At 37.4% G+C, this 14926-nt stretch overlaps 1 protein-coding gene across 1 annotated transcript; it reads right to left on the reverse strand.

The window, feature by feature from the left end:
* Positions 1–749: 749 nt before the first annotated feature.
* Positions 750–2055, reverse strand: LOC129942170 (uncharacterized). The gene is made up of 2 exons (XM_056050999.1): positions 1908–2055; positions 750–1381 (listed from the first exon to the last, which is right to left on the reverse strand). Exons 1-2 carry the CDS (start codon positions 1969–1971, stop codon positions 750–752), a joined length of 696 nt encoding a protein of 231 aa, XP_055906974.1. The 5' UTR covers positions 1972–2055.
* Positions 2056–14926: the final 12871 nt, after the last annotated feature.

A 14926-nucleotide genomic window follows, 5' to 3' on the forward strand; every position in this document is an offset into this window, starting at 1 on the left:
TGAAACGTAAACATCAATGGCCGTGCTAAAACGGTGGCTCTAGTGTCGCATAAGAGAATTTAAACAAGGTCAAGCTAGGTTTGGGGTATGGTTAGACTGTGACTTTTTCTTAATGGTTTCTGTGGTTACCTTGTCATTAGGAGATACACTGTATTATATCGATTAAGGTTGCAAAGCATTTAATTGTTATTGAGATTGTTATTAAAGAAATAATAAATAAGTTTTTTAGTTTTGTTTTGATTATGGAATAGTTGCGTTGTGTTATTTATCGCGGAAAATACAGGTTATTAAAGTTTCCTTGTTTGGTGAAATGGATAAAAGAATAGGAATTTAAAAACAGTGCTGTGTCCGAGAAAAAAATAGAAAATAAATTAAAGAGAACTTCGATTGATTGACATACTAAATATGGACTCCTAGTTGATACTTCGCTGGCTGAATGCTTAAATGCCCCACAGACCACTTTTTCGGGAAACTAAGTTAAAGATGCAGTTATACTAATTCGTATGTTCTCTTTCGTTTGGTGTTATTCCCGTTGCTCTATCTCTATTATTAATTCATTTGATAAATAAGAAATGCGTCTGCTTATCACCGTGGTAGTGTACAAAGTAAAAAATCATCTTTATTTGTTCCATTGCTGCCAGGTAATACATTTCTGGCATTTAAACAATACTGCCAGATACTACATCTATTCCCTTTTTTTCATAATCAAATACAAATTACTGAAATTCAAACGTACAACTTATAATTAATTATTTTTCCATTGATAAATCGTAGCCCTGGAGATGCGGTGGAACGTTTCTCTTTCTTGCGATTCTAGCCGATGTCTGTATGTCCAAAGGGTCTTCTTCTGGTGCCGCGTTTGCCTGTGATGTTGGTGATGTAATGTTTGTTGTTGTTGTAGCTATGCACTGAACATTAGTTCCCACTGGTGATCTGATCACGAATGTTTTCATCAAGCTGTTCACGAAAATCGCAGCGCTCAGCTTGTTCCCGCAAGCGCATTGTGAACATATCGATTCTTTCACCCTTTGTCGGAAAATGTGTCTTTCGTACGAAATACTTTGTTTTGGCTCAAAAAATGCACAGAGTCTTACAACCGCTTGTTCGTACTCGTCTTTCTGTTCAAAGACATAACCAGAAGCCAATGGCCCTCTGCGTTCGTTTGTAGTTTTAACTTCTGGCAGCGAATAATAAACTGTTTGCACCTTCTCGCCACCATAATGCAACATCCAATTCAATTTCTTTGTGCCGTTTTCCATTGAGTTTTCTTGGGCAAAAATTTCAAAACTACGCAACCATTTTCTACATTCACCACCGCAATTTCCATCTGCCTTGAAATCAAACGGTGGTGGTCCATCTGTCAACCGTGTTCGTAGCATTTCTGAAATTTAACAATAAATCATCAGCCAATATTTGGAAACCCAATACGAACGAATTCGTTTTGTGCAAAATTTCAAAACAAAATGGCTGATATCTGATTCAACTTATATGAACATTCCAGAAACTAATCGCATGGCCGTCAACTTCATTCACCGACCAAACACAGGCGCTCTCTTTTCCACTCACACATTTTCATTTTTTTTAAAGACAACGCTCCATCATTCGAGCAGACAACTTCTTTCTTTTTTTTTTTTTTTCTGTCCAAAATGATTGAACCAGACAATGCTCCATCTTTCGAGCCAACAACATCTTTTTCCTGCTGCAAAATGCAACAGCGAGTATTTTCAATGCTCCAACATTTGAGCTTACAACATCTTTCTCCTGTTCCAAACACATTGTTGAACCAGCGATTTTTTTTTTCAATGCTCCATCTTCCGAGCAATCTATTCATTGTTAATGAATCAGATATCAACGAATTCAACTATTTTGCGCTTAAAATTAAGCCGCATTAGATTGTATGTACTTACTTTTTGTTAGTATCTCCTTTCGTGGGTGCGTCTGCTCCTCGTCGCCAAATGTAGTATCCTTCATTTGATAAATAAGAAATGCGTCTGCTTATCACCGTGGTAGTGTACAAAGTAAAAAATCATCTTTATTTGTTCCATTCGTTCCTGACATTTCACAAGTGCTGCCAGGTAATACATTTCTGGCATTTAAACAATACTGCCAGATACTACAGTTACAGAAGCCAGTTTTGCTCCATAGACCACATATTTTCGGTTCTGTTCATGCTTTTTTCCCGCATATCCAAAATTTGTACGAGGTGGGGCGGATCAGCTATGGACTACTTGTGCCTTCCTGCTATCCAAGGAAAAAAGGGATTCCCAGGAAACGGATCATTATTGCCCTACTTTTTGGTAATTACTCCTACAATTATGGACTTTAATCCCACCGCATCATCCCAGGAGATACCTACCGACAAACTTAAGCCTGAGGCAGCATTTTCTGCCTTAGAAAATTTACTCAAACAAATCATTATAAACCTGGGACCAGAATTTGGATCGTATATATGAGATACTTTTGCAAAAGTATTGAAGGAAAACAATGCCACCGCGCCAATTCTGGATAATGATGTAAGCATCCCAACTGACGACGAAGCTACCAACAAGGAAGCCTCAGAGAAAAACTTAACCAATGAAATTCCATCCAGCTCCGATGAAACGGAATCACCCAAGCCTGGACAAAAACGGCTTAAAAAAAAAAACAAAGAAGACAAGAGGAGCGAAAAAGGTTGCGGCACCCACTGAGGATGTCCAACCAAAAGCCAACCAACCACCAAGCTCTACATCAACACCAATCCTACCTAAACCAACAACTAACATATTGACAACGGGACAAGCAGCTCCAGCACCAACAACTGACAAACAACAACCGCAGCCAACACCAGCGATCAAAAAGGACAAGTTACCACTAATTTGTTGCTATTCTGCAAATGTAGCTGACATCAGCAGGTTGCTAAAGGGCATTCACAGCTCTTTCGAAGCCATCGAAGTTGAGGACGAACTGAGGATCGAAGGTCTCCCGGTTATCAAAGTTTCACAATACAAATCAAGGAAGCTGCAGGGTAAAACCTATAATAACTTTGTAGTTGAGCTAAGAAAGGACTGCAACATTACCGAGGTCTACTCAAAGACTCTAGTGATGAGCCAGACAGTACACTGGGAACGACTTCAATCCAATGACATAGTTCAATGCCGGAAATGCCAGCAGTTTGGACACATTGCCTCTAATTGGGGACGCGAATACGTCTGCGTAAAGTGCAAGGATAAACATGAAGCTGGCCAATGCAAGCGGACCGAAAACACAGGGACTGATGTTTGGTGTGCTAACTTCCAGAAGACGGGTCATCCAGCTGGCTATAAGGGAAAAAAGGCGCACCGGCTATTCGCTGCCCGATCAGCATGCATAACGACTCGTCCAAACTTTAGCTATGTTATTGTGGCGAAGGGACCAACCACTCGGCCAAACATTAGCTACGCTAAAGTGGCAAAGAGTCCAGCAGCGACTCCATTCAAACAAGCCACTATGACCCCATTGAATACCATTGCAAACAAAACGAAACCAACTCAATCGATGAACCTTAACAACGAAGTTCAACGAATTTTCGGAAGCAAAATGCTCACCATCATGGAGAAAGCCAAAAGCACCGTCCCAGCGAACTACACCAATCTGAGTGAAGCTGAAAAGTATGTGGCTTTAGCCACAACAAGCCGGATATCGCCCTCATCAGTGAAACCAACGAAGCCCGCAGAAACAACATCGATGTCGTCGGATACAAGACCTTCCGACAGGATAAAACCCAGAGTCGTAGAGGAACAGCCATCTTCGTGAGGGACAATATATCCTACAGAACCAGCGAAGTTATCATCCCAGGGTTTTATACCAGCGAAGCCACTGCAGTGAGAATAGAGTTGGGACAAGGTGAGTCCCTCACTATTATAAGCATTTATGTCAAATGCGGCTCCACCAACGAAAACATCCGAAACGACTTGGGAATCCTCAATAAATAAAATAAAATAAAATAAAATAAAATAAAATAAAATAAATAAAATCAGTATCGAAGGGAAAGCTATAGTGGACTGGTTGATGAACATTCTTTGGTGGTAATATCGCAGCCAAAGCCAACATTCCCTAGAACTCTATCAACTCTTGATTTCTTTCTGTCAAGCTCAAATTTTGTTTTTGTCATTCCAGACATCTGCAACTTTACGTGTTCAACTGTCCCAAGCGATTCGGACCACAAAGCAGTACTCCTGTCAATAAAACTCAACCAACCAGCCATTTTAGCCGCGAGACCTCAAGCGGACTTCATCGACTACAAGAGATTAAATTTCGAGAGACTGCAGTTGGACATGAAAGGAAACCTAGTGCTTCCACCAGCGAACCGAAACCTACAGGACAACGAAGTTGATGAGGCTGCCGAGTCCATGGAATCAACCATTACAATTGCACTTGATTCCCAAAAAATCCACAGGACAACAAAAGACAGATACCAACACCTCCCGGAATATGTTCAAAACTTATACCCCCACCGACAAAGGCTGAGAAAGCGCCTCCAGAGGATCCATCAGAGGGAACTCAACAGGGTGAACCCTGAATACCGGACTGTCAAGAGCGAACTGGAATGTTTGAACATCATGTTCCAAAACTCCATCCGACACCCAACGACATCTCCTTCAAAAAGAGATTGAGCGAGATAAAACCGGGACCAAACGCCTTCAAGGAAATAAACCGCCCCATCGGTAGGAGAAAACCATTGCCGGAAGTCATGATGAGCAACAACATCGAGCAGACTTCAACGAATGACAAAGTGGAAGCTTTTGCCAAACACTTTGAACAGAGTTTCACTCCAAAACCACCAACGGTCCAAGCCTTCCTCAACAAAGTAGAAACCTCCATCCAGTTGATTCAACAGCCAAACATTGAAGTTCAATTTGACGACTACTGCAAAGCCGATGAACCAGCTAATACCCATAAATTCTGCAATCCTGAGGACATAGCTGAGATCAATAATAACTTGAAGGCGAAGAATGGAATGGAGGGGATTTCAAACTATATCCTGAAAAGACTTCCTCAAGTTTTTTTTGATAATCTTGACTATTATCATAAATAACTGAATCAACAACGGCTACTTTTCAAAAAAGTGGAAGAGAACCAAAGTAGTGGCAATTCCAAAGAAAGGCAATACCAATATGATCTCCAGCTACAGGCCTGTCTCACTCCTCAACAACATCAGCAAAATTCTGGAAGAAGTCATTTTAAGGAGACTGAAGAAATTCTGCAACGAGCATAGCATCATCCCCGACATGCAGTTTGGATTCCGACAGGATTTTTCATCGACTTAAAATTAAGCCAATGTAATATAGGGAAGGGTTAAAAGCATAAAGGTTCTATATCCATAGGAAATTTGCAGTTTGGTTTTCATAGATTTAACATTCGTATGGAAAGGGTTCTCTATCCATTTTTGACTTTTTCTAACCTTTTTTTTTTTAAATAACCATAAATGTTTTTAACCCTAGGACTTAAAATTAAAAAAAAGAAATATTCCATTCATGTATATAAAAATTCAAAGGTCGAAATTTTCAAATGCAAAATTACGAAATTATGTTTCAAATCTTAAATATCTTTTTCTGAGGAATAATTTTTTTATATATGGGGCATTTAAGCATTCAGCCAGCTACTTATTGCATTGAAAACCAGTGGCAACATTGCCTTGCAGCCATCAGAGATGCCGCCTCTGAGGTGCTAGGTTTCACACGGCCACCACAGCGTAACCCCTGGTTTGACGACGAATGCCGGCAAGCGCACGCAGCGAAACAAGAGGCATACAAAACAGCGCTGCACAAAAGGACTAGAGCTGCTCGCGAGCTCTACGAGCAGAAGAGGAGAGAGGAACACCGGCTTCTTAGATGGAAAAAAAGAGAGCATGAGAAGCGCGCGATTGAGGAGATAGAGGGATGTCACAACAGGAATGAGGTTCGCAAATTTTATCAAAAGGTAAAAGGAGAAAAGAAGGCTGTAAAGACGATCAGGGGAACATCGTAGTAGAACCGCAGTCGATGCTGAGAATATGGAAAGACCACTTCCCCAATTTATATAACGGCGATGACGAACCAAATTTCGCTGTGAGGGAGATAGAAACACTTAACCTAGGCGACGCAGATCAACAATTCCGCCTAACCGACCTCGACGAAGTGAAGATAGATATATCTGAACTAAAGTCAAACAAAGGGCTGACGGCATTGATGCTGAACTATTCAAAGCAGCAGGCGATGACTTGGTAGGGAGCATGCACCATCTCATCTGCAAAATGTGGTCGAAAGAAAGCATGCCCGATGAGTGCAATCTCAGCATAGTGTGCCCGATACATAAGAAAGGAGACCCTCTAAACTGCTCCAACTACAGAGGCATCAGTCTCCTTAACATTGCGTATAAGATCCTCTCTGCCGTGTTATGTGAACGTCTGAAGCCATTCGTCAACAAACTGATTGGTTCTTATCAGTGTGGCTTCAGACCAGGAAAGTCCACTATCGACCAAATATTCACACTACGGCAGATCTTGGAAAAAACCCAAGAGCTTCAAATCGCTACCCACCATCTCTTTATCGATTTTAAAGCCGCGTATGACAGCATCTATAGGGAAGAGCTCTACCGAGCAATGTCTTGTTTTGGCATCCTTATCCGTTTGTGCGGAAAAGATCTTACCGATACATTTGATGTCAAAAAAGGTTTTAGACAAGGCGATGCACTGTCATGCGACTTCTTCAACATCGTTCTGGAAAGAATTGTGCAAAACTCAATTGCCAACACTACGTCTTGGACAAAACGTCACCATGGACAGCTATAACTTTGAGGTAGTTAAGGACTTTGTCTACCTAGGCACCGCTATTAATACAGACAACGACACCAGCGCTGAAATCAAACGAAGAATAACTCTTGCAAATCGCTGCTTCTTTGGACTTAGAAGGCAATTGAGAAGTAAAGTCCTCTCTCGAGAGGAAGACCGCGACTCAGGTGGCGCACCCAGGTGGGAGAGGACCTCAACCAACTTGGCATGCGAAACTGGAGACAGCTAGCTAGGGACCGAGCTGGCTGGAGACGCTTGTTGGTTGAGGCCAAGGTCCGCCTCGGACTAAGTAAGTAAGTAAGGTTTTGGCAAACTAAAAATGATTGTTAGGAGTGTTGAACTTCATAGTTTTTTTAGAAATAAATTTAAAGAATGTGGTGTAGAGGCTTTCTCCTCAATGCAACAAATTTAACACGATCCTAAAAGGTATTTCGAGTAATTTTTCACCAGCTAAAATCCAAAAAGAGCTCGTCAGGTTGCACCCTTCGTTGAGAGTATCTATAAAGATGGTAATGGTCCAAATCGAATAATATTCCGCTCGAACTTTTCCTTTGTTCTTTAGAAGATAGGGAAAGCCCTCAAAAAATTAAAAAAATGAATTCCTACTGAGACACAAGATAACTTGGGATACGGTTAGAAACTCAGACACTAAACATTGTTTTAGATGCTAGAGATACGGACATGTCCTTAAGTACTGTAGTTTCGCAAATAGATGCGTTAAATGTCTAAAAGACCATGAACCTGGTCAATGTGACCTAGGTCCAAAAACCCAAACATCAGCTGCTTCTTGCATAAACTGCAAAGAACTTGGTCATCCGGCTAGCTATACAAAGGCTGTCCGAATCAAACTGCATTCCTAAAAAAAAGAAAGAAGAAGCATTGTCTTGAAATAAAAATCATGTTTCTAACCATATTACCAAATTCTCTATACCCATTCCACAGAGTGGTTTATCTTATGCTGACAAACTAAGAGGCTCAGCCCCCCCCTCATGTTGTAATTGAACGTCCGGTCTCTAATGTCGGCAAAATATTTAAAAAAATCATACATTTAAAACTATTTAACTTCTTTGATGATATTGACCCCACGCAACCGCAACAGTTCGGTTTAAAAAAAAAACACTCCACAGAACATGCACTTTTGCTTTTCCATAATCAAATTCTTAACAACCTCATTGACCTAAAAAAGCATTTGACTCTATCTGGCATGCCGGCCTTATTTTTAAACTTAATTTATTGCACTCTCCCGAACACTTATAAAAATTCTGATTAGTTTCCTGTCTAACTGTTGTCTTTCAGTCAACTTTGAAGGTGTTACCACTTCACCAGTCAACATCTCGGGAGTATCTCAACGATATATTCTTGGGCCCCTTCTTTTCAACTTGTACTTATTCGATTTTCCTACACAACACATCGCTGCCAAGGCCATCCTCTTTGCTGATGACACAATTCTATACAGTTCTGACGAGAGACCCCATGAAGCATTGAATTCGGTAAAAGAACACCTCGACACCTAACTGTAACATTGAGATTAAGGAAACAAAATAATACTTACATACATATGTGGTATGAAATGATCAAAAACAATTATTTTGTTTATTGTAACATAATGCTACACCGCATTTTTCGCAAATTATTTGCGTACTCCTCTGCACTTAGGAAATTTGCACCGTATCCTTTTTTCTTCTTGCCGTACTGCCATTAGAGGTACATGCTTCGCGCGGCCCTTATGTTTTTTGCTTGAAATTAATTTTTTATAGATCTTCGACTCTTTATGTTAGGCTGCAGCCCAATCTCCCCATGATACTATCTATTAGATCTACGCCGGCCATGTGCCGATTGTATTCTCCAACAATATAAGGGCGATCAATGTGTATGTGCCTCCTATTGGACTTATCGTAGCGTCTGACTTGGGTCTTAGGCAATTCACCAGAAAAAATAATAATAAAAGGGTTACAACTTTATTGTTCTTCCATATAACATTTGACACATCGATACCATCCATGTCTGCCACATATTCAACTGAAAATCCTGTTTCTTTTTTCATTACTTCTTTGTCAGTGGGCAATTTACAATCAGCAATTCGATTGCATCGTACTGTCCCAATGCTCATTATACCCTCTTTAGCCAAATATTCCAGGAAAGGCAGAGAAGTGAAATAATTGTCGGAGTATAGTTGAAAATTTTTATGCCTTGGTATTCCTCGAGCCATTCTGACAACTACAACATTTTCAGCTCCTGTTTCAGGTTCAATTTTATAAGCGAATCCTTAAACCCCGCTGAGAACAAATATCTTGTAGCCCCATTTGTGCAGTTTCTTTGGATTGTACCGCGTCAAATTACTCCTTGCTTTAGTGGAGCAAATGGGAACTCCACTAAAAGTAGCGTTCAATTGGTCCACGATCGCTCTAATTTTAAAAATAATGTCACTTTTCGGTGCATTACGTGCTGGCAAGTTAGAATTGTCATTGAAATGTATATATTGTCTAATTTTCTCAAACTTTTGTTTTAACATTGTTCCTTGTATTATAGGAGTACCAATATACGAATTCCAATGACTGGTTGTATCAGTGACACCATATAAGTTGCTCCAATGAAGTGCTGTATGTCGGTTTCAGTAACTTGAAATGATTGGTTAGGATTTTTCTGAATGATTCAGAGATTTGTTTTTTCAGCGATACAACTGATCAATTGTTTGGGAAAAAAATAGGAAAAGAACTGAATGAGTGTATCGAGCTCCAATAAAATTGGTGGTAGACTAGAATTTCCCGTAAATCGAATTTGTTGGTTGTTTATAGCCAGGTTCTTTTTTTCCATTTCAATTCTGGCTTTCGTCGCTTTTGATTAGTCATTACTGGTTGGCTTGTTTGCTGTTCCGGATCATGAAATGAGGGTCCAGCAATAGGTTCATTGCGTTCAATATCTTCAATGATTGAATCTACGTCAATTCCGTTATTTTCTCCCAAACCTGGAAAGGATTCAATATCTTCCAGTTGTGGTTGATAATCGGGGTCAATAAGGTTATCATCATCGAAATCGAATCCATCTTCACTATCATATTAGTAATTTATGCCATATACCTCATCTTCCGGCAGTGATCGCGAAGCCATTCTGCAAGAAAATGAGGCAGTTTAGCATCAACATCCACATACTTCACTTATGAAATGAATACAACTAAAATAACCATTGTTACTCAATGTAACAGGATTGTTACAAACATAACAAATAACTTTTTTCCTACATGCACGTAAAAATGCAAACAAATAACGATATAATTATCATAAATATTTACTTATGTACCTACAGGTTTTCAGGAAAATAACACAATTTTTCACAATCTTTGTATTTTTTTATAATATTTCAAATCTGCACGTGCTCACTTTTGACACTACTTTCTGACTGAAAAATTCAAACTGAATAAATGAAAGTCCAAAAGTAACGCATACTATGATTTTTTCTGGATACTAGGTTCGTAAAATAGTATGTTCAAGTAACATCAAATTTGAATGAAGTTAATATACTATAAAGGCTATAAAGGGTTGCAATTATAATCTTAACCATTTTATCTGAAGGTTTTAAAGGTGGGTAATTGCCACCAAACAGAAGCGTCGTACTGCAAAAAATTAATCGTTGCAAGTTATATGTACCATTTTTGAAAAAGTGCAATATTACATACAGGGATTCAACTTCCCCCATTTCAATGCGGCTGGACCATAGAGGAGTCTTGGCTCCAGAAACCATAGAAAATATAATTATCTGTGATGAAAATGATAGTGAAGAAGACAATATTTCGCAAAATTCTTCCCCGGACGAATCTCATGATGAAGAATATTTTTTTTTATAATTTCTTATTTTATATTTCATTCAAATTTAAGTCATGTGATTCAAAAATTTTTTTCTAAATAAAATACAATTATTATGCTTTAAAGGAAAACGGTGGTTTTTGTGTTTTCTTTATTTATGGCTTTATGGCAAGCATAGGACTGGAAAGAGAATGTATTCGAAATCTTCTTATATTTTGGTAGATGATTGTTTTGGTTATGTTTCATAGGAAAGAAGTTATTACGGATTTACACTTCAGAAAGTAGTAAGCTTATAGCAAGCGCCAAACTACGATCAGAGGCTCATCATAAGTGCATGTGTTAGTTGTTAGTAAAAAATAATACAATTATAGCCTAACACACGCACAAAATACAAAAAAAAAATTAACATTTAACTATTACAGAACAAAAAAGAGGCTGGGATGCGACCCACACTGATAACTTCCCATCCCGTCTGTCGATTTGTCTTGCTTAAAAGTTTGTCTATATGTGCTAGTATCGATTTTACCAAATTTGCGTACTATTTTTTATAGATTTTATTTTTTATGAAAAAACGGACTGTTGGGTTTTTATATAAAAATCACTGAATATTGAAAACAAAATGTTCTGTAAAATAAAATAAGTTTAAAGCCAATATTTTGAATTTTTGAACAGCTATTTGAGTCGAAAGTAAATGTTTACCAAGTTTTAGTATTGTTTTTTTTAGAGTTTTATTTTTTGTAAAAAAACCGTCTATTCGATTTTCTTCAAAATTCTATCGAATGTTGAAAACAATATTTTCTATAAGATAAAATTAGTTTGAAGCCAATATCTTATAGATTTGAAAAGATATTTGAGTCGAAAATCAATTTTTACCAACTTTTGTTAAATTTTTTTAGATGTATTTAATTCTTTGTACAAAAACTATCAATTCGATTTTTTTCAAAATTTTACTTAATGTTAACAACAATATTTTTTGAAAGATAAAAGTAGTTAAAAGCCAATATCTACAATTTATAAAAAGATATTTGAGTCGAAAATCAATTTTTACCAACTTTTATAAATTTTTTTTTAAGGTTTTTATTTTTTGTAAAAAAACTGTCAATTCGATTTTTTTCAACATCTTTCAGAATGCTTAAAACAATATTTCTTATAAGATAAAATAAGTTTGAAGTCTATCTTTCAAGATTTGTAAAGATATTTGAATCCATATTCAATTTTTACCAAATTTTGCTAATTTTTGTTCGGTTTTTAATTTTTTATAAAAAAAACTGTCAATTCGATTTTGTTCAAAATTTTACTGAATGTTGACAACAATATTTTTTGAAAGATAAAAGTAAATTAAAGCCAATATCTCAAAGTTTTGAAAAGATATTTGAGTCGAAAATCAATTTTTACCAACTTTTATTAATTTTTTTTTTAGGTTTTTATTTTTTTGTAAAAAAACTGCCAATTCGATTTTTCTCAAAATTTTACTGAATGTTGAAAACAATATTTCTTATAAGATAAAATAAGCTTGAAGCCTTAATTTCAAGTTTTTGAAAAGATATTTGAATCGATATTTAATTTTTACGAACTTTGAGTAATGTTTTTTTTATATTTTTATTTTTTATAAAAAAACTGTCAATTCGATTTTTCTCAAAATTTTATCACATTTTTAAAACATTATTCTCCGTTGCTCAAAATTGTTTTGGAGATGAAATCATATGTTAGTCGTTAAATTTAGGAGGTGACAAATTTTTTTTTCAGTTTTTTTGATTTAGAAAAAAAACCGTTAGATGGATTTTTTTCAAAAAATATACTTCTTTGAGATCACTTTACAGTCTATTATATAAAATTTAATTCAAGTCTCTAGCGTTTTTGGTTCATAAGATATTAAGGGTTAACCAAAATTTTCACCTTTTTTTTAAATTGCTATGGTAAAAAAACCACCCACGCAATTTTCTTGAGAGCCCTTTCTGCATCTTTCTGCCTTATTATCTGTATAACAACATTTATCTGAAGTCGATATCTCTTCTGGTTCTTGAGCTATGGACGACGAAAAAAACGTCGCGAACGTACGTACACACGCACGCACAGACATCTTTCTAAAAATCTTTTATTTCGACTCTAGGGACCTTGAAACGTCGAGAAATGTCAAAATTTTCAATTTGACAAATCGGACCCATTACAATAACTTCCTATGGGAAGTTAAAAATAAAATTAGAACGTTTACCATAGTGGAGCACTGGTTCTAAACAATGATATTAATCCCACCTTATTTAAATCCATCGATGAACAGTTTAAGTTATATAAAATGCTCATTCGACTTAAAGCTTAATTCTTCCCATAGTTAGTTCTATGGAAGTCAATATGTATAAAACCAAATGTACACAATATAGGAAATAAGGTGCATCAATTTCACCGTTAATGAGTTGATGAAGAAATATGAAATCATTATTGACACGCTTTTGATGGAGGGATTGCAATTGAAGAAGCTGAATACGATGTTCATAGGGAGGCAGATCATAAGGATCATCCCAAGGAAGACCCTTTAGTGAAATTATGTTGAATTGATTCAATGCGTTTTCTATGAATTTCGTTATAGGGAGTCCATACCTGATGCGAAGCATATTCAAGATGAGGACGAACATGACAATTGTAAACGGTGATTTTTTGAGAGCTTGAGAACTTTTTAAAAAAAAAAAACGCATAAGATTTGCAAAATCTGTTGTTGTTGTTGTTGACCGCGGCTGCGTCTTAGGTGGTCCATTCGGAAAGTCCAATTTTGGGTAATTTTTTCGAGCATTTCGGCTGGAATAGCCCAAATTTCTTCGGAAATGTTGTCTTCCAAAGCTGGAATAGTTGCTGGCTTATTTGTGTAGACTTTAGACTTGACGTAGCCCCACAAAAAATAGTCTAAAGGCGTCAAATCGCATGATATTGGTGGCCAACTTACCGGTCCATTCTTTGAGATGAATTGTTCTCCGAAGTTTTCCCTCAAAATGGCCATAGAATCGCGAGCTGTGTGGCATGTAGCGCCATCTTGTTGAAACCACATGTCAACCAAGTTCAGTTCTTCCATTTTTGGTAACAAAAAGTTTGTTAGCATTGAACGATAGCGATTGCCATTCACAGTAACGTTGCGTCCCGTCCAACAGCATCTTTGAAAAAATACGGTCCAATGATTCCACCAGCGTACAAACCACACCAAACAGTGCATTTTTCGGGATGCATGGGCAGTTCTTGAACGGCTTGTGGTTGCTCTTCACTCCAAATGCGGCAATTTTGCTTATTTACGTAGCCATTCAACCAGAAATGAGCCTCATCGCTGAACAAAATTTGTCGATAGAAAAGCGGATTTTCTGCCAACTTTTCTAGGGCCCATTCACTGAAAATGCGACGTTGTGGCAGATCGTTCGGCTTCAGTTCTTGCACGAGCTGTATTTTATACGGTTTTACACCAAGATCTTTGCGTAAAATCTTCCATGTGGTCGAATAACACAAACCCAATTGCTGCGAACGGCGACGAATCGACATTTCAAGGTCTTCAGCAACACTCTCAGAAACAGACGCAATATTCTCTTCTGTACGCACTGTACGCATTCGTGTGGTTGGTTTAATGTCTAATAAAGTTAACTGAGTGCGAAACTTGGTCACAATCGCATTAATTGTTTGCTCACTTGGTCGATTATGTAGACCATAAATCGGACGTAAAGCGCTAAACACATTTCGAACCGAACACTGATTTTGGTAATAAAATTCAATGATTTGCAAGCGTTGCTCGTTAGTAAGTCTATTCATGATGAAATGTCAAAGCATACTGAGCATCTTTCTGTTTGACACCATGTCTGAAATCCCGCGTGATCTGTCAAATACTAATGCATGAAAATTCTAACCTCAAAAAAATCACCCTTTACAAAGAAAGAGTAACATAGGGATCATTGAACTCTTTTGCCCAGCGTTTTATAAAACCAAGCATAGAACTTGCTTTATTGACAATGAAATTAATGTGATGTGTAAACTCTAAGTTGGAACAGAAATGTACACCTAAACCTTTAATGTGGAGATACGACAGAGTTTTTGATGTGATATATAGTAGCCAAATACGTTACTGATTAGTTTTTTCGTAAGAGTTATCGTCTGGCATTTTAAAGGGTTGAGTGAAAGGCTATTTTTCAAGCACCAAAATGTGAAACTATCAATGTCGACTTGTAAAAGAATACGATCATGGATGCACTTTATTATTTAAAAAATCTTCATATCGTTAGCAAAATGAGAAGTTCACTAGAGCGTAGACATGAGGATACATCATTAATAGATAGGGTGAACAGAAAAGGTCTAAGATGGCTTCCCTGGGGAA

Source organism: Eupeodes corollae, chromosome 1 (assembly GCF_945859685.1).
Source record: "Eupeodes corollae chromosome 1, idEupCoro1.1, whole genome shotgun sequence".
Lineage (NCBI taxonomy): Eukaryota > Metazoa > Arthropoda > Insecta > Diptera > Syrphidae > Eupeodes > Eupeodes corollae.

What these genes read in the sequence shown, in the direction of transcription:
- LOC129942170 (XM_056050999.1), bottom strand. Translation starts at nt 1,971, where the DNA reads ATGAAGGATACTACATTTGGCGACGAGGAGCAGACGCACCCACGAAAG. An exon ending in AAAGGAGATACTAACAAAAA is followed by an intron (nt 1,382 to 1,907) that starts GTAAGTACATAC and finishes GTTAAATTTCAG; the next exon opens with AAATGCTACGAACACGGTTG.